The following is a 26,696-nucleotide window of genomic DNA, read 5'->3' on the forward strand; positions in this document are numbered from 1 at the left end:
TACAGTAGTAGAAAAAAGGACAGAACAAAATGAAAAAAAATTGGAACAGGTCGATCAAAAACTCATAGAATCTCATAGAGAGCTCAAAAATTCATTGATCCAATTGGAATTAGAGAGATCATCCTATTTCTTAAGATTTCAAAATGTGGTAGAGGCAGAAAATGAAAATCTTGGGGAGATTATGACAACAATAATCGCAGGGATATTACAAACTAACAGAGAGGAAGTCATAAACGAATTAGACGAAATATTCAGAATTAATACTAATTATGCGAGAAGACACCAATTACCCAGGGAAATACATTTAAGATTCGCTAGAAAGATCACAAGAGACAGGGTATACGCAGCGTCTAGAGAAGGGAAAATGAAATATAAAGGTAGAGAGCTAAATATCCTGAAACAAATTCCCAGAAAGATTAGAGAACGAAGAAGAGAATATAGAAATCTAGCCTCCCTCCTGAACAAAAAGGAAATAACATTTAGATGGATTACTCCAGAGGGGATGATGGTAAAAATAGAAGGAAGGAGAGTGAAAGTCGATAATGCGGAAAAAGCACAAGAGATATACGAACGAATAACTGCCTTAGACTCAGAATTAGAAAGTGGAGGTAGATTAGAATCAAGCAAAGACGAGGATATAGAAATAGATGGACAAATAGACAGGAAGCAAGGACCAGAGGAAATAGAGAGAGAAAAAAGGGAAGGAAGAAGGGACTAAGACTAGATCACAAACAGCAGCTGCAGCAGATAAACAAAACTAGTGTTCTTGCTTTAGTTTTTTTTTCCCTCCTTAAGAGGAACACTTAACTAAATGCTCTCAGACATTAAACTGATTTCAATAAATATAAATGGTCTTAATAACAATTGTAAGAGAAAAAAGGTCTTTTCCAAACTCCTAAACCAGAAACTACAAATAATATGTTTGCAAGAAGTGCATATCAAATTGGCACATAAGAAATTTTTAGAATACACCAAACTAGGGGAATTACACGCTTCATTAGACGAAAATGAAAAAAAAGGGGAGTGGCCACATATGTGAAGAAAGAAATAAAACCAAAAGAAATTAAAACGGATCCCAAGGGAAGATATACAATGACAGAAATTGAAATTTTAGGGGGAAAAATACTATTGGTGAACATATACGCCCCGAACCAAGATTTAAAACAATTTTATAAAAATATACATCAAATTGTGCTTCAAACTAACTATACAAACATCTGCATGGTAGGAGATTACAATGGAATTGTAGACCCAAAAATGGACCACAAAGCAGGGGGGGGGGGAAAGCAAATTGAAAAGACCTACATTACCAAATACGTTCAATAAAATGACTGAAGAATTAGATCTAACAGATATGTGGAGACTTAGACATCCAAAAGACAAACAATTCACCTTCCACTCAGGATCACATAATTCATTATCAAGAATAGATATGGCTTGGTTAAGCAAAAGATTGCATAAATTAATAAAATCCCTAGAAATAGAACCGAATACGTGGGCGGACCATAATCCTCTTACAATAACTTGGCAAGGAACAAAAAAAGAATATAGGAGATGGTCATTGAACACAAACTTACTACACGACCAGAAATATACAAAGATGATTAATAGAGAAATAAAACTATTTTTAGAGGAAAATAGGAAACAACCCACCACAACACAAATATTGTGGGACACACTAAAGGCATACACGAGAGGAATAACAATATCATATGCAGCTAAAAAATCAAAGGAAGAAAAAGCAGAATACAATTACCACACAAATAGAATAGTAAACTTGGAAAAAAGTTTACAAGACCCCACAAATAACCAAACAATAAATTTACGAAGAGAAGCTAAATATAAAATAAATACTATAGAACAACAAGAACTTGCCAAAAACATAAAATACTTAAAACAAAAACACTTCGAATCGGCCAACAAACCGGGTAGATGGCTTTCACAAAAGATTAAAAAAGCGAGAAGCGATAAACTAATTTATCAATTAGAAGATAAAAACGGAACACTACAATACGATGAACGGCAGAAAAAAGAAATAGTGAAAGATTATTACCAAAATTTATACAAAGAGGAATTAGTAGAATTTACAAAAATTGCCAAACATATAAACGAGAACAATATACTAAAGATAGAAGAGCCTGACAAACAACTTTTAAACATGAAAATAACTTTACAGGAAATTCAATTGGCTCTAAAAAAACAAAAAAATAATAAAACACCAGGACCAGATGGACTTCCAGGAGAATTTTATAAACATAATAAAGAACTATTTGAACCTATACTGCTAGAAATCTACAATGAAATCCTGGAACAAGCTAAAATCCCGAATATTTGGAGGGAGTCATACATCACAATGATACCCAAGGAAGGCCTGGATAAACAAAAAATAAGAAACGACAGACCAATATCTTTATTAAACGCGGACTACAAGATTTTTATGGCAATTCTCTCAGAAAGATTTAAAAATATACTTAATAAAATAATCAGTCCAGACCAAAACGGCTTTCTACCTAATAGACAAATTTCAAATTGTACAAGGACAGTTTTAGATATTATAGAATACTGTGAAGCTCATCCAGGAGAACAAGTAGCCCTTGCCTTCCTGGATGCGCAAAAAGCTTTCTATAACGTCAACTGGCAATACTTAATAGCTGTAATCAAAGAATTAAATCTGGGAGTCAAATTTGAAGACATTATCAGAAATACCTATACAACACAATCAGCCAGAGCGATTATTAACAATGACATGACCGAACTAATTTCAATAGTAAAAGGGGTAAGACAGGGATGCCCAATGTCTCCATTACTATACATATTAATACAGGAAATACTATTAAACAAAATCCGACTTAATAAAGAAATAAAAGGAATCAAGATAAAAGATGAAGAGTACAAATTACAGGCATACGCTGATGATATTGTATTTTTTTTTAGAAGACCCTATAAGATCTGGCCCAGAATTAATTAAAGAAATAGAAATATGTGGGGAACTCTCAGGACTAAAAATTAATAAGCAAAAGATGATGCTTATGACAAAAAATATGACTATAAAACAAACCAAGAAATTGGAAGAGACCACAAACTTACAAACAACAAAAAATTTTTAAATATTTGGGACTAATACTATCAAATAAAATTATATCTCTTAAAAAGGACAATTATGATAAACTTTTACAAGAAACTAACAAAAACCTAGAAAAATGGAAGGACCTGCAACTATCTATGTTAGGCAGCATTGCCGTTATAAAAATGGACATCTTGTCTAAATTTCTCTACCTGTTCCAAGTTGCCCCCATTAATATTGAACAAAATTTTTTCAAGGAGATTAATAAAATCTTCTCAAAATTCATTTGGCAAAATAAGAAACCTAGAATCCGACTTAGATACCATCAAGATACCAAAAGCAGAGGAGGACTAGGACTCCCTGATTTAAAACAATATTACAATGCAGCGTGTCTAACATGGATAAAAGAGTGGATCAATCTCACAAATTAAAGAACACTGGTACTTGAAGGTCACGATTTACAGATGGGATGGCACGCCTACTTATGGAGAGACGAAAAACATAAACAAACTACCTTCAATAAACACATGATAAGAAAATCTCTCATTAAAGCCTGGTATGATATTAAAAAGAAATTTTACAATAAAATTCCTAGATGGCTATCTACTATGGAAGCCATAGTATACCCGAATCTGATAGACCCAACCAAGACTATTAAATATAAAGATATCCTACACCCAAATGGGGAACTAAAAACCAAACAAGAATTGGAATTACAAAATTACAGGATTGATGAGTGGACATACATGCAAATAAAATCCAGATTTAATAAGGATAAGCAAACACCAGGTATAGCAAATTCCACCCAAACTCTGGACAAGATCTTAACAGGATGTGAGGGAAAACAGATAACTAAATTATATCAGATTTTACTAGAGCAGGAGAACAAAAAAGAGATGATTAAAAATCCAATGGTAGCCTGGGAGAAAAACATACAAAGAGAAATTCATATAGCAGAATGGGAAATAACATGGAATGCAATAACTAAAATCACTTTATCATCAGCCTATAAAGAAAACTATTACAAATTGTTTTACAGGTGGTATTTACCACCGGCGAGATTAGCCAAAATTTACCCAGCACTACAAAACATATGCTGGAAATGTAATAAAGAAAAAGGAACTTTCTTCCATATGTGGTGGTCCTGCCCTAAAATTCAAAAAACCTGGGAAACAATTCACAAATGGTTAAAGGAAATTACAAAGGAGGAAATAGAATACTCTCCCGAGGGCATGCTTCTCAGAATTTGGAAAAGATCATACTCTAAACAAACTCTGTTCTTATTGACTCACATAAACACAGCGACAAGAATCGCCATAGCGCAAACATGGAGGAATGATCAGACTCCCAATGTAAATCTAATAATAGACAAGATATATACATGTGCAGAAATGGACGAGATGACAAACCTACTTAAGGGAAACAGAATTAATGAATCCAAACATATGTGGAGCAATTGGCACGAATGGATTCAAAAGAAAATATTTATATAACTTTTTACAAAATAGCAGTACAAACCCCAAAAAATTAAAAATACCATCTGAATGTTCTTATCTTGTTTGATATTGCATAGTATTAAGACAATATTATTTATATAACAACTGTAACAGGTTAAAAAAAAAGCTGGATAAGATCTGTAAATTGAATAAACAACTTGTGATATATGTATCTATAAAACAATAAAAAGATTTGGAAAACAAAAAACAAAAACAAATGGACATCCCCAACACTTCCAACAAAGAATAGGAAAGCACGCCCCTTACTACCTCAACTCAATCCAACTTCAACTTAACTCAATCCAATTTCATTCATGAACACAAATTCAATCTCAAATGTAAACTAATCAATGCAAGAAGTATTATCAACAAGTTGTCTGAATTCCTCCTCCTACTTGACACCAACATATTTGACATAATCTTTATTTGTGAAACATGGCTGAATACATCCTATCCTGACTCCATCACCACACCAAGTAACTACCTTGTTTTCCAGTCTGACCGCGAACTCCGCAGAGGAGGTAGTGTAGCTATATCCTATAAAAATTCACTCAATCTAAAAAACATCCACGTTGCACATGATCTTATCCTTCCTGAAACCATAATATGTGATCTTTCCCTCAACACCCCACTCCGCTTCCTACTTTGCTACAGAGCTCCAGATTATGACATTACTCATACAACAAAATTAACCTCCCTACTCACGTGGGCAACCTCCTGCCCTTATCCCATTATATTTCTTGGTGACCTCAACCTACCACACATCAACTGGACCCTAAACGAATGCTCCACAGAACCTATACATACTGTCCTTTATAATGCTGTCACCAGCTTGGGACTTGAACAATTAGTATCAAACAATACCAGACTCAATAGTTGTCTTGACCTCATATTCTGTAATAGCAAAAGCGCTATCTATGGACTGCATATAAAAGAACCCTTCTTCAACAGCGATCACAGTATGATTAACTTCAACCTCAATCTACACCATCCTAACACTCACCCGAATAATGTGACACCTAAGTACAATTTTAGGAAAGCCAACTATGAACTCATTGATGCCAATCTCTCAATTCTCAACTGGCAATCTTTGTTCTCTAACTGCAACACCATTGATGATCTCTACAACACGTTCTTACTCCAAATTAAAAGACTTATTGAAATACATGTGCCACTCACTCCATCCAGTGGTAAAAAATAAAAAATAAATGTAATAAAGAAAAAGGAACTTTCTTCCATATGTGGTGGTCCTGCCCTAAAATTCAAAAAACCTGGGAAACAATTCACAAATGGTTAAAGGAAATTACAAAGGAGGAAATAGAATACTCTCCCGAGGGCATGCTTCTCAGAATTTGGAAAAGATCATACTCTAAACAAACTCTGTTCTTATTGACTCACATAAACACAGCGACAAGAATCGCCATAGCGCAAACATGGAGGAATGATCAGACTCCCAATGTAAATCTAATAATAGACAAGATATATACATGTGCAGAAATGGACGAGATGACAAACCTACTTAAGGGAAACAGAATTAATGAATCCAAACATATGTGGAGCAATTGGCACGAATGGATTCAAAAGAAAATATTTATATAACTTTTTACAAAATAGCAGTACAAACCCCAAAAAATTAAAAATACCATCTGAATGTTCTTATCTTGTTTGATATTGCATAGTATTAAGACAATATTATTTATATAACAACTGTAACAGGTTAAAAAAAAAGCTGGATAAGATCTGTAAATTGAATAAACAACTTGTGATATATGTATCTATAAAACAATAAAAAGATTTGGAAAACAAAAAACAAAAACAAATGGACATCCCCAACACTTCCAACAAAGAATAGGAAAGCACGCCCCTTACTACCTCAACTCAATCCAACTTCAACTTAACTCAATCCAATTTCATTCATGAACACAAATTCAATCTCAAATGTAAACTAATCAATGCAAGAAGTATTATCAACAAGTTGTCTGAATTCCTCCTCCTACTTGACACCAACATATTTGACATAATCTTTATTTGTGAAACATGGCTGAATACATCCTATCCTGACTCCATCACCACACCAAGTAACTACCTTGTTTTCCAGTCTGACCGCGAACTCCGCAGAGGAGGTAGTGTAGCTATATCCTATAAAAATTCACTCAATCTAAAAAACATCCACGTTGCACATGATCTTATCCTTCCTGAAACCATAATATGTGATCTTTCCCTCAACACCCCACTCCGCTTCCTACTTTGCTACAGAGCTCCAGATTATGACATTACTCATACAACAAAATTAACCTCCCTACTCACGTGGGCAACCTCCTGCCCTTATCCCATTATATTTCTTGGTGACCTCAACCTACCACACATCAACTGGACCCTAAACGAATGCTCCACAGAACCTATACATACTGTCCTTTATAATGCTGTCACCAGCTTGGGACTTGAACAATTAGTATCAAACAATACCAGACTCAATAGTTGTCTTGACCTCATATTCTGTAATAGCAAAAGCGCTATCTATGGACTGCATATAAAAGAACCCTTCTTCAACAGCGATCACAGTATGATTAACTTCAACCTCAATCTACACCATCCTAACACTCACCCGAATAATGTGACACCTAAGTACAATTTTAGGAAAGCCAACTATGAACTCATTGATGCCAATCTCTCAATTCTCAACTGGCAATCTTTGTTCTCTAACTGCAACACCATTGATGATCTCTACAACACGTTCTTACTCCAAATTAAAAGACTTATTGAAATACATGTGCCACTCACTCCATCCAGTGGTAAAAAATAAAAAATAAATTACCTGTCTCGATAAAGAAACTACAAACCAAAAAAAGATCTCTCTGGCATAAAAGCAAAAAAGGCCAAGTAACCAACTTCAAAAGCCGCTACAAAAGCATATGCCAGCAAATAAAAGCAGAATGTCTCAACTATCACAGCAAACAAGAGGAAAACCTCCTTTGCACCAAATCTAACCGAGCCTTCTACAACTTCGGCAACAACAAACTCAATGACTCTAGACCTATTCCTCCCCTCATAGGACCCAACAACAAAGAATACCACGATGATCCATCCAAAGGTAACCTCTTCAACTCTTTCTTTGGCTCTGTCTTCGTCAACAGTAATGGCTCATCCCCCATCTTTGCTAATCGCACCTCAAACTCTCTCAACAACCTAACCCAAATTGACTTCACTGTAGACCGTGTTGAAAAAGCAATCCGTGACCTCAAACCTTCCCTATCAGTCGGACCAGACAGTCTTTGTGCATACTTCCTAAAAAAGCTTTCTTCTGCTATAGCTGAACCTCTAAGCATTATCTTCTAAAAATCCTTCAGGACCAGCACACTCCCCAAGCTATGGTCAAAAGCAATAGTCATCCCCATCTTCAAAAAAGGAGACCCTTCTCTCGTTGACAACTACAGACCAATATCACTATGCTGCGTCTCATGCAAAATCATGGAATCAATTATAAATCAATCAATCACCCTTTACTTAGAATCTAATAATCTACTCTCTAACAAACACTTTGGATTCAGAAAGAAATTATCCTGCAACCTTCAACTACTTCACTGCAAAAACATTTGGACTACCCACCTAGATCAAGGAAAATCCATTGATGCAATTTATATTGACTTTTGCAAAGCCTTCGACTCAGTGGTCCACGACAAACTACTCCTAAAACTCAAATCCTACGGCATCTCAGGATTCCTCCACAGCTGGATTACTGCATTCCTGTCAAACAGGCAACAAGTTGTCAAAATTGGAAGCGCCATTTTCACCCCTGTCCCTGTCAAGAGTGGAGTTCCCCAGGGCAGCGTACTAGGTCCTACTCTTTTCATTCTCTACATTAACGACATCTGCAATCATATCACAAGCAAATGTGTTCTTTTTGCTGATGATGTAAAACTTTTCAACACCACAGACAACACATTTACTCTCCAAAAAGACCTCGACTTAGTCTCAGATTGGCCTAACACCTGGCAACTTCAAATATCAACCAACAAATGCTCAACCCGGCAAAAAGAATCCTAACCTCATATATAAACTGAATAAACAAATTCTCACAGCTAACCCCCACTCAGTAAAAGACCTTGGAATACTAATATCAAATGATCTAAGTGCTAAAGCCCACTGCAACAATATCACCAAAAAGGCTTCTAGAGTTGTTAACCTGATCCTACGTAGCTTCTGCTCCGGCAATCTCACACTACTCACAAGAGCCTACAAAACTTTTGCCAGACCCATCCTAGAATACAGCTCATCTGTCTTGAACCCATACCACATCTCAGACATCAACATCCTTGAAAACGTCCAAAAATATTTCATCAGAAGAGCTCTTCACTCCTCTACTCGAAACAGAATACCCTACGAAAATAGACTAACAATCCTGGATCTAGAAATCTTAGAACTACGACGCCAAAAACACAATTTAAGTATTGCCCACAAGATCATAAGCTGCAACGTCCTACCTGTCAATGACTACTTCAGCTTCAACTGCAACAACACAAGAGCACGCAACAGATTCAAACTTAATATTAACCGCTACAAACTTGACTGTAAAAAATATGACTTTAACAATCAAGTTGTCGAAGCATGGAACTCATTACCAGTCTTAATACTGTCAACCCCTAACCCCCAACATTTCTCCCTTAGACTATCCACAATTGACCTCTTCAGGTTCCTAAGAGGTCAGTAAGGGGCGTGCCTTTCACCCCTTGTCCAATTGTCTTTCCTTTATTTCATATATCATATATATTTTCTTCCTTTCATATATCTTCTCTATTTTATATTTTTCTTTATATATATTACATCATGTCTATTCTCTTCCATATGTATTGTGTATTGGACAAAATAAACAAATAAAAAAACAAACAAACATGGGATTCCTGCAATGGAAAGATGTTTGATTAGATTACCTGAATGAATTTGATATCCCAATTTATTAGAGATTGGATGCCTATCATTCCCAATCAGTTGGTATTATTGTGGTCTGGTAGAGATTAATGAGATGCATGGAAGCAATAGATTGGGGAATGGCAAATTTTAATGGATTTGTCAGAAGGTTTTGAACTTAATTATACTACCTTTAAGAATTGCCAAAGTTTGAATGTGCTGGTTTATTGCTTCATTATATGCTGCAATCTTATACATGCTGGTCCCAAAACATCCCGCAGGATATTATTTACTACCCAGACTTCCTTCAAACTAGCAGAGACTTGCTTAAGTAGGTTATGGAGCCCAATCTAATCTACATTCTTGTATCCTCCTCTTAGAAATAGTCAAATGTAATTTTTAAAAATACATTTAAATACATTTAATACATATAAGTGCTATTTTTGAAACTCAAAAACATAAACTCTTAGAGGCTAAATTCGCATCATAGAGCTTTTCAAAAATCATCTTTAGGTTTATGATTTGAAAAGTGAGCATTGACAAAGAATGATACAAATATCAAATAGCTGTGTTTTTAGTTACATTTGTGCAGAAAAAAATACTTACCAATTAATATGATTGCAACTTAACAATTCTTATACACTAAAGTGCAACAATAGTGCAAGATGCAATATATTTCAAAGTGCAGTAGGGAAAATTAAGAAATTTTCTACGAACTGAGGAATGACCGTCAGAACTGGGATGAGAGAGCACTAATGAAATTTGCATCACGATGCCATGGTTTAAATTACTTTAATAACATATTAGTTTCTACCAAATGTTTGTGATGAAAGAATCTTTTCTTGCAGTTGTCAAATATTAGAAGCAATAAGTTGTTTGCAGTGGTGAGTTGCTGTTGGTTCGAATCGAATTGCCCATATTTGGCAGAAATTTGCTCCTGCTTGCCGAACCAGTAGCGATGGCCGCATGGCCATGTCCTCGAACCAGTCCTCCGGTCTGAAACAGCTGGCAAAGAACCCTCTGTGCATGAGCAGAGGCTTCTGCGCATGTGCAGATGGTTATTTCTTCAATGGAATGCATGCACACACACGAGCGAAGCAAGTGTGTGTGTGCAAAATGCACACTTCCATTACAAGCGAACTGGTAGGGAAGGTAAGTAGAACCCACCCTGGTTATATGCTTTTAACCCGTGTTTTTTATCAGGGCATTTTTCCATCCTTTCATTTCGTGTCAGTTTTCATTGTATTTGGGTAATTCTGAAACATCACTCATTTCATTTTGTAGTTCAGATTCCTTCTTCTTTTGTGGCAACCCCATAGATATTGGAACACTGCTAGCATGTCTCCTCTGGTCCTTCTTTTCATTAAACTGCCATGCCCAGTTCTTGCAACCGTTCTTCATATGTTTTAGCCTCTAGTCCCCTAATCATCTTTCTTGCTCTTCTCTGTACTTTTTCTAGTCTCAGCATTCTTTTTACATCATGGCGACCAAAACTGAACACAATATTCCAAGTGTGGCCTCACCAAGGCCTTATAAAATGGTATTAACACTTCACATGATCTTGATTCTATCCCTCTATTAATGCAGCCTAGAACTGTGTTGGCTTTTTTTGGCAGCTGCTGCATACTGCTGGCTCATATTTAAATGGTGTCCACTAGGACTCCAAGACCCCTCTCACAGTTACTACTGTTGAACAATGTGTCACATATACTATACCTGTGCATTTTGTTTTTCTTGGCTAAATGTAGAACCTTACTTTTTTCACCATTGAATTTCATTTTGTTAGATAGCGCCCATTGTTAAAGTTTGTCAAGATCCTTCTGTATTTTGTGCCCATCTTCTGTAGTGTTGGCTATTCCTGCCAGTTTGATGTCGTCTGCAAATTTGATAAGCTCTCCATCTATTCTCTCATCCAAGTCATTGATAAAGATGTTGAAGAGTACTGGGCCTAAAACAGAGCCTTGGGTACTCACCTGCATACAATCCCCCAATTAGATGTAGTTCCATTGAGTACTATGCGTTGAGTGTGGTTGGTTAGCCAGTTTTGAATCTACGGTGGACAGGTGTTCCCTTACCATTTTCTTCCCTATTTTAACTTGTGTTCCTAATATGTTTTTGTGATGCTGCTTTTGATAGGTTGGGCTGTATTTTCCCATTGTGTAAAAACAGATGCAAAAAACGTGTTGAGTAGCTCTGCTTTCTCCCTGCTGCTTGTCATCTTCTTACCGTTTTCTCCCTGCAATGGACCAATTGTTTCCTTTTTTCTTGTTTTTAATATGTTGGAAGCAGCTTTTTTGTTACTTTTTACTCTTGTTGCAAGCCTTTGTTCATTGTGAACTTTAGGTTTCCTCACTTCATCTTTACAGTCTTGGCCTATTTGCTGGTGTTCTGTCTTAGTTATTCTCCCTTTTTCCACAGTTTATACTTGTCCTTTTTGTCTTTCAATTTGTCAGAGAGTTCTTTATGCAGCCATGCTGGTTTCTTTTGTGACCTATTATTTTTCTTGCATTTGTTTTTGTTTGAACTTTTGGTCAGTGACCATAGTAAAAACTATTGGGATTTATACTGAGATTAATAAAATCATTTAAATAATTATTTAAAATGCATGAGTGCTCCGATCTAATGGGACCTGCTGTCCAACACATGTCAAGTGCATATAGAATGGCAATCTTAACCAGTATGGTTGAAGGATAATTAATAATAAAAATGACATATTAACATAACTTAGCAATACTTCATACCAATACAATTTATGTTTGTTTCATTTTAATTCATCAACACTGTAGATCATTTTGAAGGAGAGCAATTAATAGATCACTCACATGGAATTTATCTCATTTATTTTACTATGTCTTTCTCTAAATCTTATTAGGGTCAGTTCACTGATGATCCTAGTCTTGGTTTTGTTGATGCTGGCATAACCTTTGCTATCCATTCACCAAAAGAACCTCCCCGATTTGATGGTTTAGGTGTTTTTTCACCAGTGGGAATGCATGCCCATGCTGCAATCCAACAAGTAAAAGTAAGTATTAGCATTCAATATGCAAAATGGGGTTCAAAATAATTGTATTTCTCACATTTTAAAGCAATCAATAATAAAATATATGATTTGCATAGCTATAACAAACATATTTTAAAGATATTACAGAGCTTTAGGATTTATAAACAATAATAATTGTTTATCTGCATTGGTAAATCCTGATAATGAACTAATTTAGAAAAAATTAGGAACAAATAAGATTAGGGGATTAAGGTCTCTAGCCAGGTAATTGTAATGGCCTGTTATGTCAGACTCTCTAGTCTTCGCACTCTTCGCACTTTATTTCTCAAATATTATTACTTGAACTGCACCAGCGTTGGACTATTATCTACTTTCTACTCTAGTACTTTTGTCATCCCTCCTTATTAAAGGAAAGAGGATGCCTTTGGCAGAAGAAGGGAGAGGGGCAATATACATAAGTTTTAAGTTAATATCTTTGGGGAATAGTAATTGTATTAATTAATTCATAGGAATTTTTAAATGTAGTTTAATTAAGGAAGAAAGGTGTGTGAATGAGATGAATGGATAGGGTGGATGCTAGTATAATATTAATTTATATATTTATTTTTATTACTGTATTTTTAAGTAAATTAATTAATTCAAATTTATTAATTAACAAGACTGTTTTTAAATTGGATAAATGGATATGATTGGAAGTGTGAATGTTTTAACTGTATGGGATGAGTGAAATGTATAGGATGAATGGAAGGGCCAGCTTACCTGGTGGCCTGAGGGCAGGAGGAGTGGGGGAGCCCATCTCTGGGGTGGTAGAGGGTCGAAATATCCCAGTCTTGCTGGGGAGAGGCAGATATGGTGGGAGACATGGGGTAGGCTGCTCTCGGGAAAGAAGGGACTGCTGCTTGAAAGTGGTTTATTTATTTATTTATTTTATTTGTCAAACAAGTGTAGTATTATAGCACATATTAACATAACATAACATAAGTAGAACATAGTAATAGAAAGGATAATAAGACAGTAGGACAGGGACATTAGGCACAAAAGTGCACTTATGCACACTCCTTACAGACCTCTTAGAAAAGGGGAGAGGTCAATTGTAGATAATGTAAGGTTGAAGATTTTGGGGTTGGGGGAAGCAACAACAGAGTCAGGTAATGAGTTCCAGGCGGTGACCATTCTATTGTTGAAATCGTATTTTCTGCAGTCAAGTTTGGAGCGATTTACATTCAGTACATTCTATTACATGCTCTTGCGTTGTTGTTGTTAAAGGTGAAGTAGTCACTGACAGGGAGTACATTATGATGTTTGATTTTATGAACAACAGTTAAATCAGTTCGGAGACAATGTAGTTGTAAATTTTCTAGATGTAGTATTTGAAGTCTGGAGGAGTAGGGTAATTTCTTTCACGAGGAGGTGTGGAGGACTCTTCTTGTGAAGTATTTCCGGACTCCTTCAATTGCATTAATGTCTGATATGCAGTGTGAATTCCATACAGATGAGCTGTATTCTAGAATAGGTCTGACGAATGTTTTGTATGCTCTGGTTAATAAATCAGTGTTTCTAGAGAAGAAGCTACGTAAATTAGGTTTACAATTCTTAATGCTTTTTTGGCAATGTTGTTACAGTGGGCTCTAGCACTTAGGTCATTGGAAATGAGTACTCCAAGGTCTTTGACTGAGTGAGGGTCCTCTGTGAGTTCAGTTTTACCAAATATGTATTTAGTATTCGGATTCTTTTTACCAATGTGTAGGATGGAGCATTTATTGGTAGAGATTTGAAGTTGCCAGTTGTTAGACCATTCAACTACATGGTCAAGGTCTTTTTGAAGGGTAGAAGTATTGTCAAAGGTATTAAATAGTTTAACATCATCAGCAAAGAGAACACAATTGCTTGTGATATTGTCACAGAGATCGTTTATGTAGAATATAAAGAGAGTAGGTCCTAAAACACTGCCTTGTGGGATGCCACTGTTAATTGGAGCAGGATTAGATATGGCATTACCTATCACCTCGAGGTTCGACTACTGCAATGCTCTCTACATGGGGCTATCTTTGAAGAGTGTCCGGAAACTTCAGATCATCCAAAATGCAGTCACTCAAGTGGTTTAGGGCCTGCCAAGACATGCCCATATATCGTTATCACTCTGCGGACTGCACTGGCTGCCAATCTGCTTCCAGACACAATTCAAACTGTTGGCTATGACCTCTAAAGCCCTACATGGCGTAGGACCAGACTTCCTCTGAGACCGTCTTCTGCTGCACAAATCCCAGTGACCGGTGAGGTCCCACAGAGTTGGTCTCCTTAGGGTCCCGTTGACAAAACAATGCCAGCTGGCGGGACCTAGGGGAAGAGCCTTCTCTGTGGGGGGCCCGGCCCTCTGGAATCAACTCCCCATAGAGATTCGTACTGCCACCACCCTCCTTGCCTTCCAGAAGAGTTTAAAAACTCATTTTTGCCGCCAGGCCTGGGGTTTTTAGATCTTCCCCCCTGACCAATGAATGTTTTATTATGATTGTCGAATGAATGGTAATGGTAGCATTTTTAAAATTAGAATTTTTAAGTGAATTGTTTTAAATGTATTATTAATTGGATTGCTTACTATTGTTCTCTGTTTTTTGTATATGCTATGAGCCATCCCAAGTCCCCGGAGAGGAGCATCTTACAAATACAATTAAATAAATAAATACATAAATAAACAGAGGGCTGTACGCCTTCATGAATGCAAATGCAATGCTGAGTTATTCATCCAGAAGGTCAGAGCTACTCACTCAAGCCCACACAGTATTTTCAGGCTTGTGCAAGAGCAATGCTGAGTTGTTAGTCCAGAAGGTCAGAGTTACTCACTCAAGTCCACATGGTACTTTCAGCTTGAGTGTCAGAAAGTTCACAGAAATCCAAAAAACAAAACAAAACCACGACGCATCAATCTCTTTCTCCAAAGCTCAAACGATAATCGCCCACACAGCAAACTCTGACCCTCCCTTTTTTATCAAGGTTGCAGCAGCGTCATTAAGTCATATCAGCTGTGTTCTATCATTTGTTTCTACACTTATGCAGCTGCTCCTGCCTTCCCAACATTCTCCGCATCCGAGCATTCAGAATAGGGTTACTCATTAATTCTTCCCCTTCTGAGTCCGAGGAACCTCTGGCTGGAGGGCTGGCTGAATCAATTCCTCTCTCTGTCTCTGCTGTCCCTTCCTGCTCTCTGTCTCTTCCTGTATCTGCTTCTGATTCCCTGTCTGACTCATGCTGCAGCCAGACTGGTCTTCTGTAAACAGACGACTCCCACTGCTCTTCGTCAAAATCCCCAGCCACAGGAGGCAAAAGGGATACAAAGGGGGTAAAAGGGATACAAAAAGGGATCCCTTAAAAGTTACATTGAGATAGGACCTTGATTCTGCCATAAAACAAAATGTTTTTATTTATTTCAACCCAAGAATATAATCCACAGTATACACAGTTGTGTTTTGTATTTGAAGATGATTTCTGCTGAAAATGTTCATTTTACAATGATTAATTTTCTGGGCTTAATTTTTAAAAGTTGTCCCGTCAATACTTTGCCATTGAAATTGATGCCATTTGTTCAAAATAAAACTTCCTTTTTTCACATCAGACAATTATCCAAGAATACCCTTGGGGAGAATGCAACCCAAACATTAAGCTTCAGCATCATCAAATCTATAGTACATATGGATGTCTACAAGAATGCAAGGGCCACCTTATACAAAAACACTGTGGATGTTTACCTTTTATGCTGCCAGGTACAACAAGCACATGTACTTTTTATTTTGCAAAGTCTGGGTTAAAAAAATCCAATAATACTGTAGGAATCATGATTGGAGAACCAAAGCTATCAAGATATTAAGAAGCAGATGAATACAAATGGGTTCCAAATAGAAATATATAAATGTGACAAATCACAAGTAATGCAACAACGATGTATAAGAATATCTCTGCTATGGAAAGAGTAGACATTCTGTTTTTACTTCATATAGATGTTCTCTGTATACAATTGTCAGGCAAAACTTAAAAGGAGATACAAATACTGGAAATAATGGCTGAAATTGCTATTTCTTTCATAAAAAGAACAAGTCAATATTATTACTGTTATTTTCTTTCTTTCTCTTATATAAAAATATGTTATACATATCCTGTGAGTGGATATAAAGCTCAATTGTTAGATGAATGGAAATATAAGATTGAAAGTGCTATTCATATTTTTGTTTATATTTTCATTTACTGCAACTATCCCCTGCACCTGTTGAAAAGGAAATGGCACAGAATGTGACTTGGAGAAATTTTACAGCTGTGTTTCTCCTACCTTGTGTGAGTATAACCAATAAATATCACAAAACTAAAAACTGGTTCAAAAATTCCATTGTAGCTGTACCAAATTATACTTAGCTAGATCAGTAAGATATGGACATGTTAATAGGACCACTGGATGAATGATCTGAGTTTCTGCACCAATCTTGTGAGATTCACGAACCAGTGAAGTTGGACATCAATGAATATTTTATTAATGTAAATGATTCAGATAAAGATCTTAGTTTTATCAAAATAATTTTAAATAGAATTGATTGTACTAAATAAGAATACTAACATTAACGTTGTAAATAAATAGGACCTTTCTGGAATCCAAGTTTTATTAATCTATAGGAAGTGTGGGAAACAGGCAGGAATTATAAACTAAAATAGTTACAGTTCTCCTTAAAAATACAGTATGTACAAAACCATTATGTTAATTATATATCAATTAAGATAATACAATCCTTGGTTGTATAAACAGAGGCATAGAATCAAAATCAAGTAAAATATTAGTACAGTGATACCTTGTCTTACAAACCCGTCATACAAACTTTTTGAAATACAAACCCGGGGTTTAAGATTTTTTTGCCTCATCTTCCAAACTATTTTCCCCTTACAAACCCAAGCCGCCACCACTGGGATGCCCTGCCTCTGGACTTCTGTTACCAGCAAAGCACCGTTTTTTGCACTGCTGGGATTCCCCTGAGGCTCCCCTCCATGGGAAACACCACCTCCAGACTTCTGTGTTTTTGCGATGCTGCGGGAGAATCCCAGCGGCAACGGAAGTCCAGAGGTGGGGTTTCCCAGCAAGGGGAGCCTCAGTGAAATCGCAGCATCACAAAAACACGGAAGTCCGGAGGTGGGGCTTCAAGGACTTCCATGTTTTTGTGATGCTGCAATTTCGCTGAGGCTCCCCTCACTGGGAAACCCCGCCTCTGGACTTCCGTTGCCAGCAAAGCACCTGTTTCTCCTGCTGGGATTCCCCTGCGGCATCACAAAAACACAGAAGTCCAGAGGTGGGGTTTCCCATGGAGGGGAGCCTCAGGGAAATCCCAGCAGCACAAAAATGGGCGCTTCGGCTGGCAAAAGGGGTGAGTTTTGGGCTTGCATGCATTAATCGCTTTTCCATTGATTCCTATGGGAAACATTGCTTCGTCTTATAAACTTTTCACCTTACAAACCTCGTCCCGGAACCAATCAAGCTCGCTTTTTAAAGGCTCAGTAAGACCTGGAATACGGCATCTAGCTTTGGTCACCACATTATAAAAAAGATGTTGAAACTTTGGAAAAAGTACAAAGAAGAGCAACTAAGAGGCCTGGAGACTAAAACATATAAAGAACAGTTGAAGGATTTGGGTTTGGCTAGTCTTTGAGAAAACAAGAACTAGAGGGGACATGATTTCCAGTATTTGGGAGGCTGCCACAAAGAGGAGGGGGTCAATTTATTTTCCAAAGCACCAGACGCAGGACAAGAAACAATGAATGGAAACTAATCAAGGAGAGATACAACTTGGAATTAAGGAGGACAATTATCCAGTGGAACAGTTTGCCTTCAAAAATTGGGAGTGCTTTCTCATTGGAGGTTTTTAATAAGAGACTGGAGAATCACTTGTGTGAAATGCAACTCTATTATGATTGATTGAATTAATTTTACACTTTTAATTTAAAATCCTGCATTGGATAAAGCATCTATTATCTAAGAAGATAAACTAAATCAAAAAGATAATTTAGTGTTTCTCCCTCTGTGTGTATGTAATATTTATTTTTCCCCATTTTAGATAAAATAGAGTTCATGGGGTTATGTACAGTAGGAACACATAATTCCACATGTCCGGTACCATGTGAAGAAACAGACTACCCAATCACCATCTCTTATTCTACTTTTGCAAGTGAACAAGCCCTCAAATTCCTATCTGCAAAGCTGAAGAAAAAAACAGAATATGCCAGGTATTTTTCTTATTATCATATAGTCAAACCATGGACAGATTTCAGACTTAGTTTCACTCTTTTCATGATTGTTGATGCCAGTTGGAAGTGCAATACCAGCTCATTCTTAGTGTGCTTTGTCCTTGAATCTCTAATATAAAAAGAAACTGGATATAAATAAATGTTTCCATCTGCTCTTTATTCTCTAGGTTAGGGGTGTCAAACTCAACCTGCAGGCTGGATGTGTCACATACTGGCCATGTCCACCCCCATTTTAGAAAAGAGGAAAAAAGTTGAGATTTGTTATGTGATGACAATATGGCACCATGAGTTTGACACCTCTGGTCTTGGTACTACATGTTTATATTTTGGGCTAGTCTACATTTTTATTAGCCCCTGAAAGGACTATAGGCCAAACAGGTTTCCACCCTCCCAAAATTGTTTTAGAGTTATGCTTTGAAATATTACACATTTAACTCTTTCCTCAGTAAATTAGAATGCATTGTTGCATTCTAATTTACTAATATAGCATATTTTTCGGAGTATAAGACGCACCTTAGTTTGGGGGGAGAAAAACAAGGAAAAAATGCCTCTGCCTCCCAGCAATTTGCCAAACAGCAAACAATGATATACACTCTTTGCTATGTATTTCTGTATATGTGTGCCTGACCCACAGAAATAGCAACGAAATGGAGAAATGAACATTATGGCAGTATATTAATCCCAGAAAGTTTTCTTAAATGTAATCACACTAACTCCTCCCAATTATTTAAATAGATCTACTTAAAACATGATTAAGTCAGGGTCTAACTCACTGCCTTATCTTAATACTAATACTTAATATTAAAACAGGACATTTCAGATTATACTTTTACAGATCTTTATCACCAATGTGGCTTTCTGGAAGTATTTTCTGCTATTTAAAAGAAAATACACTAGCACTGGGACTCTTCAGATCAAGCATTTATTTTAAAAAGCTTCTTCATTTTGTTAAGTTCTCTAGAACGGTAATAAAAGTCTTTAAAAAATAAGTCTAAGAATTTGAACATTCTATTGGCATTTATTTACCTCCTTGCAGCAAAAAAACAAACAGTTTCAGCATTTGCCTCTCCCTGCAGCAATTTGCTTCTGTGCAGCTTTAGTTACACTTTCATTTTAGCATCTGGACTTGTGGGCAACTACAATCACTCAGCTGAGTGTTGATTGAGGTAGATAATCAGTGGCTTGTACTAATCAGGCTCTGCTGCTGTTTGCTGCAAGGAGGTAAATTACTGGCAGGCAGAGACCAAAGAGTGGGGGTGACTGGGTGGGGCTACATTCATTGTATAAGATGCACCCACGTTTTCACCCTATTTTGGGGGATAAAAAGGTGTGTTTTATAATCCAAGAACTGTTAATTCTGCTTAAAGAAGAAAATCAAGTGCTGTGCAGATTTTTGAATGTTTTATTTAGGAAAAGAAAATTGGTGTGAAGATTCAGGGGTGGGAAAGATCCAAAACATCATTCAAGAAAAAGCATCCTGCCCTGTCATTGCTATGATCAAAGCTGTATTTGCTTTATATCAAAAACAGGAGCGCCATGGATCTCTTTTGCAGACTGAGTTTCCTATTAACATTTTTATTTAATTTATTCTGACATTTGATTGTCCACAAATGGAGCTGTATCTTGCAATTACTCAGTGATGCTTGACAAATGACAGGAAAATATTTTGGTTCCCAAGTACTTAACAAACATGAATCTAGCAAACATATTAATAAGCAAACATTATAAACATTATAAATGGTCACCTAATTGTCATTCATTGATTAAAAAAACAAAAGTAAAAAAAAGTTAAAAAGTAATATAGCTGTGAGCTAAAGGTATAGAATACTAGCATATCTACTGTGTCAGTAATCATACAAATGGGGTCCATTAGCAAAGACATTAAGTAATTGTTCTGAAGAGAAAATGTTACTTAAGAATAGAATTGTTGCATTAATGAATCCTGAATTTTCATGACTAGACAAAAAAATAGGTAAACTCTTTATTATTTAAGAATCTACAGTCAAAGAAAAAAAACTATGTTAAAATACAAAATATCTAGGCTAAAAATCCCTTTAACAGCTGAAATTAAACATTCAATGGCATTTGAGCACCATTACTATGTCACAGAATTTGTCACCTTCCCAGATATTAATCAGTATTCTATTTTCCATTATTGGTTATGCTCTTCTGTTTGTCATGGCCATGAAGTCCAGGAGGAAACATCCAATTATGAGGCCACTGCAGTACCCCATATAAGTTTTGTATATTATTATGTGGATTGTGTGCATATGTTTATTATGTTTTCATCATACGCTAAATAATTAACAATATTGGTTATTTGCATATTAGGATTGGTCTTCCAAAATTGATTTATAGGACGTTTTATGAATCCCCAAGCCAGGAAGTGTCCATCTTTAGTTCTAGATGGAGTGCATTTTCAAACTAGTGCACAATTTGGAGATCCTCCCAGATTCATGTTCAGAGACCAAGTGGAAAAATGTTGTAAGAAGGGCTACTGCCCTTCTATGTTTTAGAAATCACACTCTTTCCTGGACTAAGAAGTATTGTACAGGGCTACTCATGATTTGGTCACCTCCCAAGTGGACAATTTACAAAGTGCTAAGGAGCACAGTGGCTTGCATGGTTAAGACATTGGGTTGGAGGTTAGCAAGTCCAAGTTCAAGACCTAAAGTGCTGCCATGGGTGAGCTCTCTTCCTTTGCTCCAGCTCCTGAAAACAAAATGAAATGAGCCTCCAACCGGGCATCTCCCAGGCAATTGTGATGTCACCAGCTAATCCTTTCAACCTGGAAGCACCACATGCTTCTGACAAAAGTGTGATTGCGATTACAAAATGCTTTGCATCTGGATGCCTTTGAAGAGCATCCAGAAGTTGCAACTGATCCGGAATGTAGCAGCACAGATTTGTTATGCCTCTGCTTTGTGAGCAGCACTGGTTTCCATTATGCTTGCAGGTATACTTCAAAGTACAGGTTGTCAGCTATCAACCTTTGTGGCATGAGGCCAGGTGATTTTTAGGACTACCTCTCTCTGATTACTTCTATCTATCTAATTAGATCCAGGAATGCCAAGAGTCCTATTGATTAAAAAATGTTATGTATCTTGCAAAACACAGAAAGCAAGTCTTTTCTGTCACATCACCTCCACTTTGGAAGCCAATTAGCCCTGAGAACTAATTGGTCCTGACCCTGTCATCCTTTCAGAAACTTTTGAAGATATACTGTGTATATATTTCTAGACAGGGGTCTGAATAATTTGCTGGAACCTCCCTGTTGTGATTTGACTTTGAATTGATTATGGATAGTTTTTTTTAAAAAAAAATCTTTATTGGTTTCATAGGTTTTAAAATATTGTTTTGATGTACAGTGGTACCTTGGTACTCAAGTGCTTTGAAACTCAACTAATTTGGTACTCAATGCATTTTGATGTGAACATTTTGTCCTGGTACTTATCATTTGTTTGTTACTCAATGCACAAGCAAGAACTTATCAGTGTCAACTGTCTTGTGACTCACTACATTATTCCTTATGGGAAACATTTGTTTGGTACTCATCTTTTTTGGTACTCATCACATCTCCCAGAACCAATTAACAATGAGTACCAAAGTACCACTGTATTTTTATATGCTGTTGGACACTTAGCATATGGCAAATGAATAGTAATGTTAATTGAATAAAAACATATTTCCATACATGCATATACTTTCATGAGTGAAATTTCAGCATTTGAATACACACACACACCCCTTAGGAGATATTATTAAATCTCCTAGTTACAGATGGGGCAAAACATCAAAAAGCACTAGCAACTTCATAGTACCCAAGGCAATTCTCACTACACATAAAAATAAGGTAAAATATAATGGCTCTGAATTCAAATTTACAAAAAATATTAGTTTGGAATTAGAGATATATAATTCTTTCATTTTAATAACCAATTTGATAGAATAATATTCAAAGCCTGCCAGATACCTTTCATTTTAATTAAAATCCTGAGTTGATTGGATTAGGCATCTCTCTCTCTCTTCCCCCGTCCCTCCCCTCTCCCCATGCCCCTCTTCCAACTTATATTAAACCCATCACCCTCAGGAACATATTATAATTATTTCACTAATTATTTGACTTCCGATACCAGAGTAGAGATGGGTATGTGAGATTAACTGTCTCATTCCAAAACTTGCTTAATTTTGATGATAATATGCCTTGATTGGGTTTATATGAAGAAGGTGACATCATAATGTCTTAGGCTGATGATGTAAAGCAGCTGCAGCACCAATATTCTAGTCCAAATTATTTGTCTATTTTCCTGCTTTGTCAATGCTTACAATTTTCCTCACAATTCGGAAACTTATGATCTGAAAACTGGTTATAAGAAGCCACTAAAATATAACAGGTTTGATTCAGCGAACATGAATTTGGCAAACTCCAATGGATAATGGACGACAGGAAGTTATGCCATGCCCTCCACTGGGTCACAAAGAGTCAAACATGACATTGTCTGAACAACAAATACATTACAGGTAAAAGTGTATTGTCAGGTATTAATTGATTCTTTTTCCATCTGTAGAAAGAAAAGCATAGCTAAATTGACAACAACACAGTATCTTTATAACCCTTAGGAATAATCTTGTATATATTGACATTAAATACCACAATTTGAATTACAAAATGACCCAGCAACAGAAGGCACTGAGTGTATCAGAACTGTTAGGTAAGTATTCTATAATTACATTTTATATCTGGTATTGCTAGTTCAGATAAGGCTGAATAATATGTAATTAGCTTTATGGTTCTTGTTTTATTTCAATTTGCTTATAATCAACTATAATATAAAAATAAATGAAAATATATGGATGAGTAAAATATATAAAATCCACGGTGTATAGTGAATAGGTTTTTGTCATGTTTTGATCTCATTAACATCAAATATGTTCATAGGACTAAGGAGCCAGCATCCTATCTCCATGTTACATACCATGTCAATATGGAGGAAATTTATTTATTTATTTATTTATTATTTGGATTTGTATGCCGCCCCTCTCCGAAGACTCGGGGCGGCATACAAATGGTCAGCTGGTATGCATTTTCATTCTGAACTATAAACACAATATATTCTTTGCACATGAGAACAAGTTGTTAATATACAATATAGTATTAGATTATATTGACTCCAATATAAGTTATTTCTGATTAAATAAGTATAGAATTGCACTTAAGAACACTGTATTGATAAAATTGTTGCTTTTGTTTCAGCTGATATTGGTGGTCAACTGGGCTTATTTTGTGGAGCCAGTATGATTACCATCATTGAAATTGTTGAATATGTGTTCACCAACTTCTATTGGATGTGCATTTTTCTTCTACTTAAAGCACCAAAACTGCCTGACTGGAACACTTCGAATCAGAATGAACAGATACACAAGAAAAGAATACAAGAATGCTGATATCTTGCAAAAAACAAATCAAAAGTGATAAAGACAACCTAACTCTTTCTCTCTGTGTATACAGGGCATTTATTTTGAACTGCTATCTTTGTTACCAAAGAAAAGACGGCCTTAGTATCATATTCATTTTTTATTAGGATAGTAGAAAGGCCACTTTATGCATCTATCTGACAAAGTGAGTAATAGTTACCTATATTTTGTTATCTTATTACATTATACTTTGAAAATGGTCCAGAAATTTCAGCTGATGTGAAACAGCAGCCAGAAAAATGCTGGGTCACTACAATCCCATTATGGCTTGAGTTGGCAATCTGTTGTCATTATCAAAGTACTGTTTTAATGTTCAATTTGTTTAAGAAAATCTTATTCTATACAGCTGGTGGCAACATTCCCCCAAAACAGTTCTCATTCTGTAGTTACTATTTGGTACTCATTCTTGGAACCCTCTCAATTATTAGGAAGTGGTAGCTACAAGGAGACGCTATTTCAATTATAACCTTTTTTAAAAAAAATGTCTACTACCAAAAGGATTTTCTCCAAACTTACATTATAATCTTTTCAACAGCAAGTGAAAAGTTTGGACATGATTTAATGATTTATGATCTGTCAGTGGTCCTAATGTTGCTTTATAGATATGTTGTATTACTTTTTTAGCTTCAAGTGATAATTTATATTATTGCATGGTTATATTGTTTTTTCCTTATTTCTCTATCTTAAGTATTTAATTCATATTTTTATATCACTAAAAAAGAATAGGTCTTTAGCCAGTTTTATTGAATTGTTATTAGATAGGATGTGGTTGGTGTACGGTTAAGCATGTCATGTAAATCTAAGAAAAGGATCAAGTAAACTTTAATTAACCCTGATTAAGTGGATTTTGTACATCCAACCACTATATGAGTTTGCATAATAAACTTGTGACTATAAGATTGTAAGACTTCTACATAACAAAAAAAAAAATTGGTCTGGAACATGTAGATTAAATTTGGTTCATTTCTATAAATTAAACTTCTTTATATTTTTTGAAACAAAAAATGTATACAGTGGTACCTCGAGATACGAGTTTAATTCGTTCCGGACCTGGGCTCTTAAGTCGAACAGCTCTTATCTCGAACGACTTTTCCCCATAGGAATTAATGTAAATAATTTTAATTGGTTCCAGCCCTCAAAAAACTCACAAAGTTAGTCTAAATTATGCAGAAAGACATGTTTTTAATGAAGAAATGTACATGTACATATAAATGAATAATGAAGTTTCTTTCACTTAACTTGTAAACTTTCTTAAACTTTTAAATTTACATATGTTCAACTTCTCTGCCACCCAATCCTGTAGGACAGAGGTCCCCAACCCTTTTTGCACCAGGGACCGGCTTTAAGCGATCAAGAGAGGAATGGGTGAATGAATGGACGGAGGGTGGGAAGGAAGGAAGGAAAGAGGGAAGGGACAGGAACAGAGGAAGGAAGCAAGGAAACTTATGAAAGGGGAGAGTAAGAGAGGAATGAGTGAAGGGAGGGAGGGAGGGAAGAAGGTGGGAAGGAGAATGAAAAGAAGAAATAGAGGAAGGGAAGGTAAAAGAGAGAAAGAAAAAGAGCAAGAAAGCAAGCAAGCAAGCAAGAAAGAAAGAAAGAAAGAAAGAAAGGGGGAAGGGACAGGAACAGAGGAAGGAAGCAAGGAAACTTATGAAAGGGGAGAGTAAGAGAGGAATGAGTGAAGGGAGGGAGGGAGGGAAGAAGGTGGGAAGGAGAAAGAAAAGAAGAAATAGAAGAATGGAAGGTAAAAGAGAGAAAGAAAAAGAGCAAGCAAGAAAGAAAGAAAGAAAGAAAGGGGGAAGGGACAGGAACAGAGGAAGGAAGCAAGGAAACTTATGAAAGGGGAGAGTAAGAGAGGAATGAGTGAAGGGAGGGAGGGAAGAAGGTGGGAAGGAGAAAGAAAAGAAATAGAGGAAGGGAAGGTAAAAGAGAGAAAGAAAAAGAGCAAGAAAGAAAGAAAGAAAGAAAGGGGGAAGGGACAGGAACAGAGGAAGGAAGCAAGGAAACTTATGAAAGGGGAGAGTAAGAGAGGAATGAGTGAAGGGAGGGAGGGAGGGAAGAAGGTGGGAAGGAGAAAGAAAAGAAGAAATAGAGGAATGGAAGGTAAAAGAGAGAAAGAAAAAGAGCAAGAAAGAAAGAAAGAAAGAAAGAAAGGGGGAAGGGACAGGAACAGAGGAAGGAAGCAAGGAAACTTATGAAAGGGGAGAGTAAGAGAGGAATGAGTGAAGGGAGGGAGGGAAGAAGGTGGGAAGGAGAAAGAAAAGAAGAAATAGAGGAATGGAAGGTAAAAGAGAGAAAGAAAAAGAGCAAGAAAGAAAGAAAGAAAGAAAGAAAGGGGGAAGGGACAGGAACAGAGGAAGGAAGCAAGGAAACTTATGAAAGGGGAGAGTAAGAGAGGAATGAGTGAAGGGAGGGAGGGAAGAAGGTGGGAAGGAGAAAGAAAACAAGAAATAGAGGAAGGGAAGGTAAAAGAGAGAAAGAG

The 26,696-nt window shown here is 36.3% G+C and overlaps 1 protein-coding gene across 1 annotated transcript in view; it reads left to right on the top strand.

The window, feature by feature from the left end:
• ASIC5 (acid sensing ion channel subunit family member 5) overlaps nt 1–24,184 on the top strand; it is a 40,473-nt gene extending 16,289 nt beyond the window's left edge. Inside the window, exons 5-10 of the mRNA XM_070758141.1 lie at nt 12,338–12,487; nt 16,077–16,224; nt 16,733–16,789; nt 18,550–18,718; nt 23,360–23,451; nt 23,994–24,184. Of these exons, the coding sequence (XP_070614242.1) occupies nt 12,338–12,487; nt 16,077–16,224; nt 16,733–16,789; nt 18,550–18,718; nt 23,360–23,451; nt 23,994–24,184 (807 nt within the window). The remainder of the gene's footprint in view (nt 1–12,337; nt 12,488–16,076; nt 16,225–16,732; nt 16,790–18,549; nt 18,719–23,359; nt 23,452–23,993) is intronic.
• The last annotated feature ends 2,512 nt before the right edge of the window (nt 24,185–26,696 follow it).

This window comes from Erythrolamprus reginae, chromosome 7, assembly GCF_031021105.1.
Source record: "Erythrolamprus reginae isolate rEryReg1 chromosome 7, rEryReg1.hap1, whole genome shotgun sequence".
NCBI classification, from domain to species: Eukaryota; Metazoa; Chordata; class Lepidosauria; order Squamata; family Dipsadidae; genus Erythrolamprus; species Erythrolamprus reginae.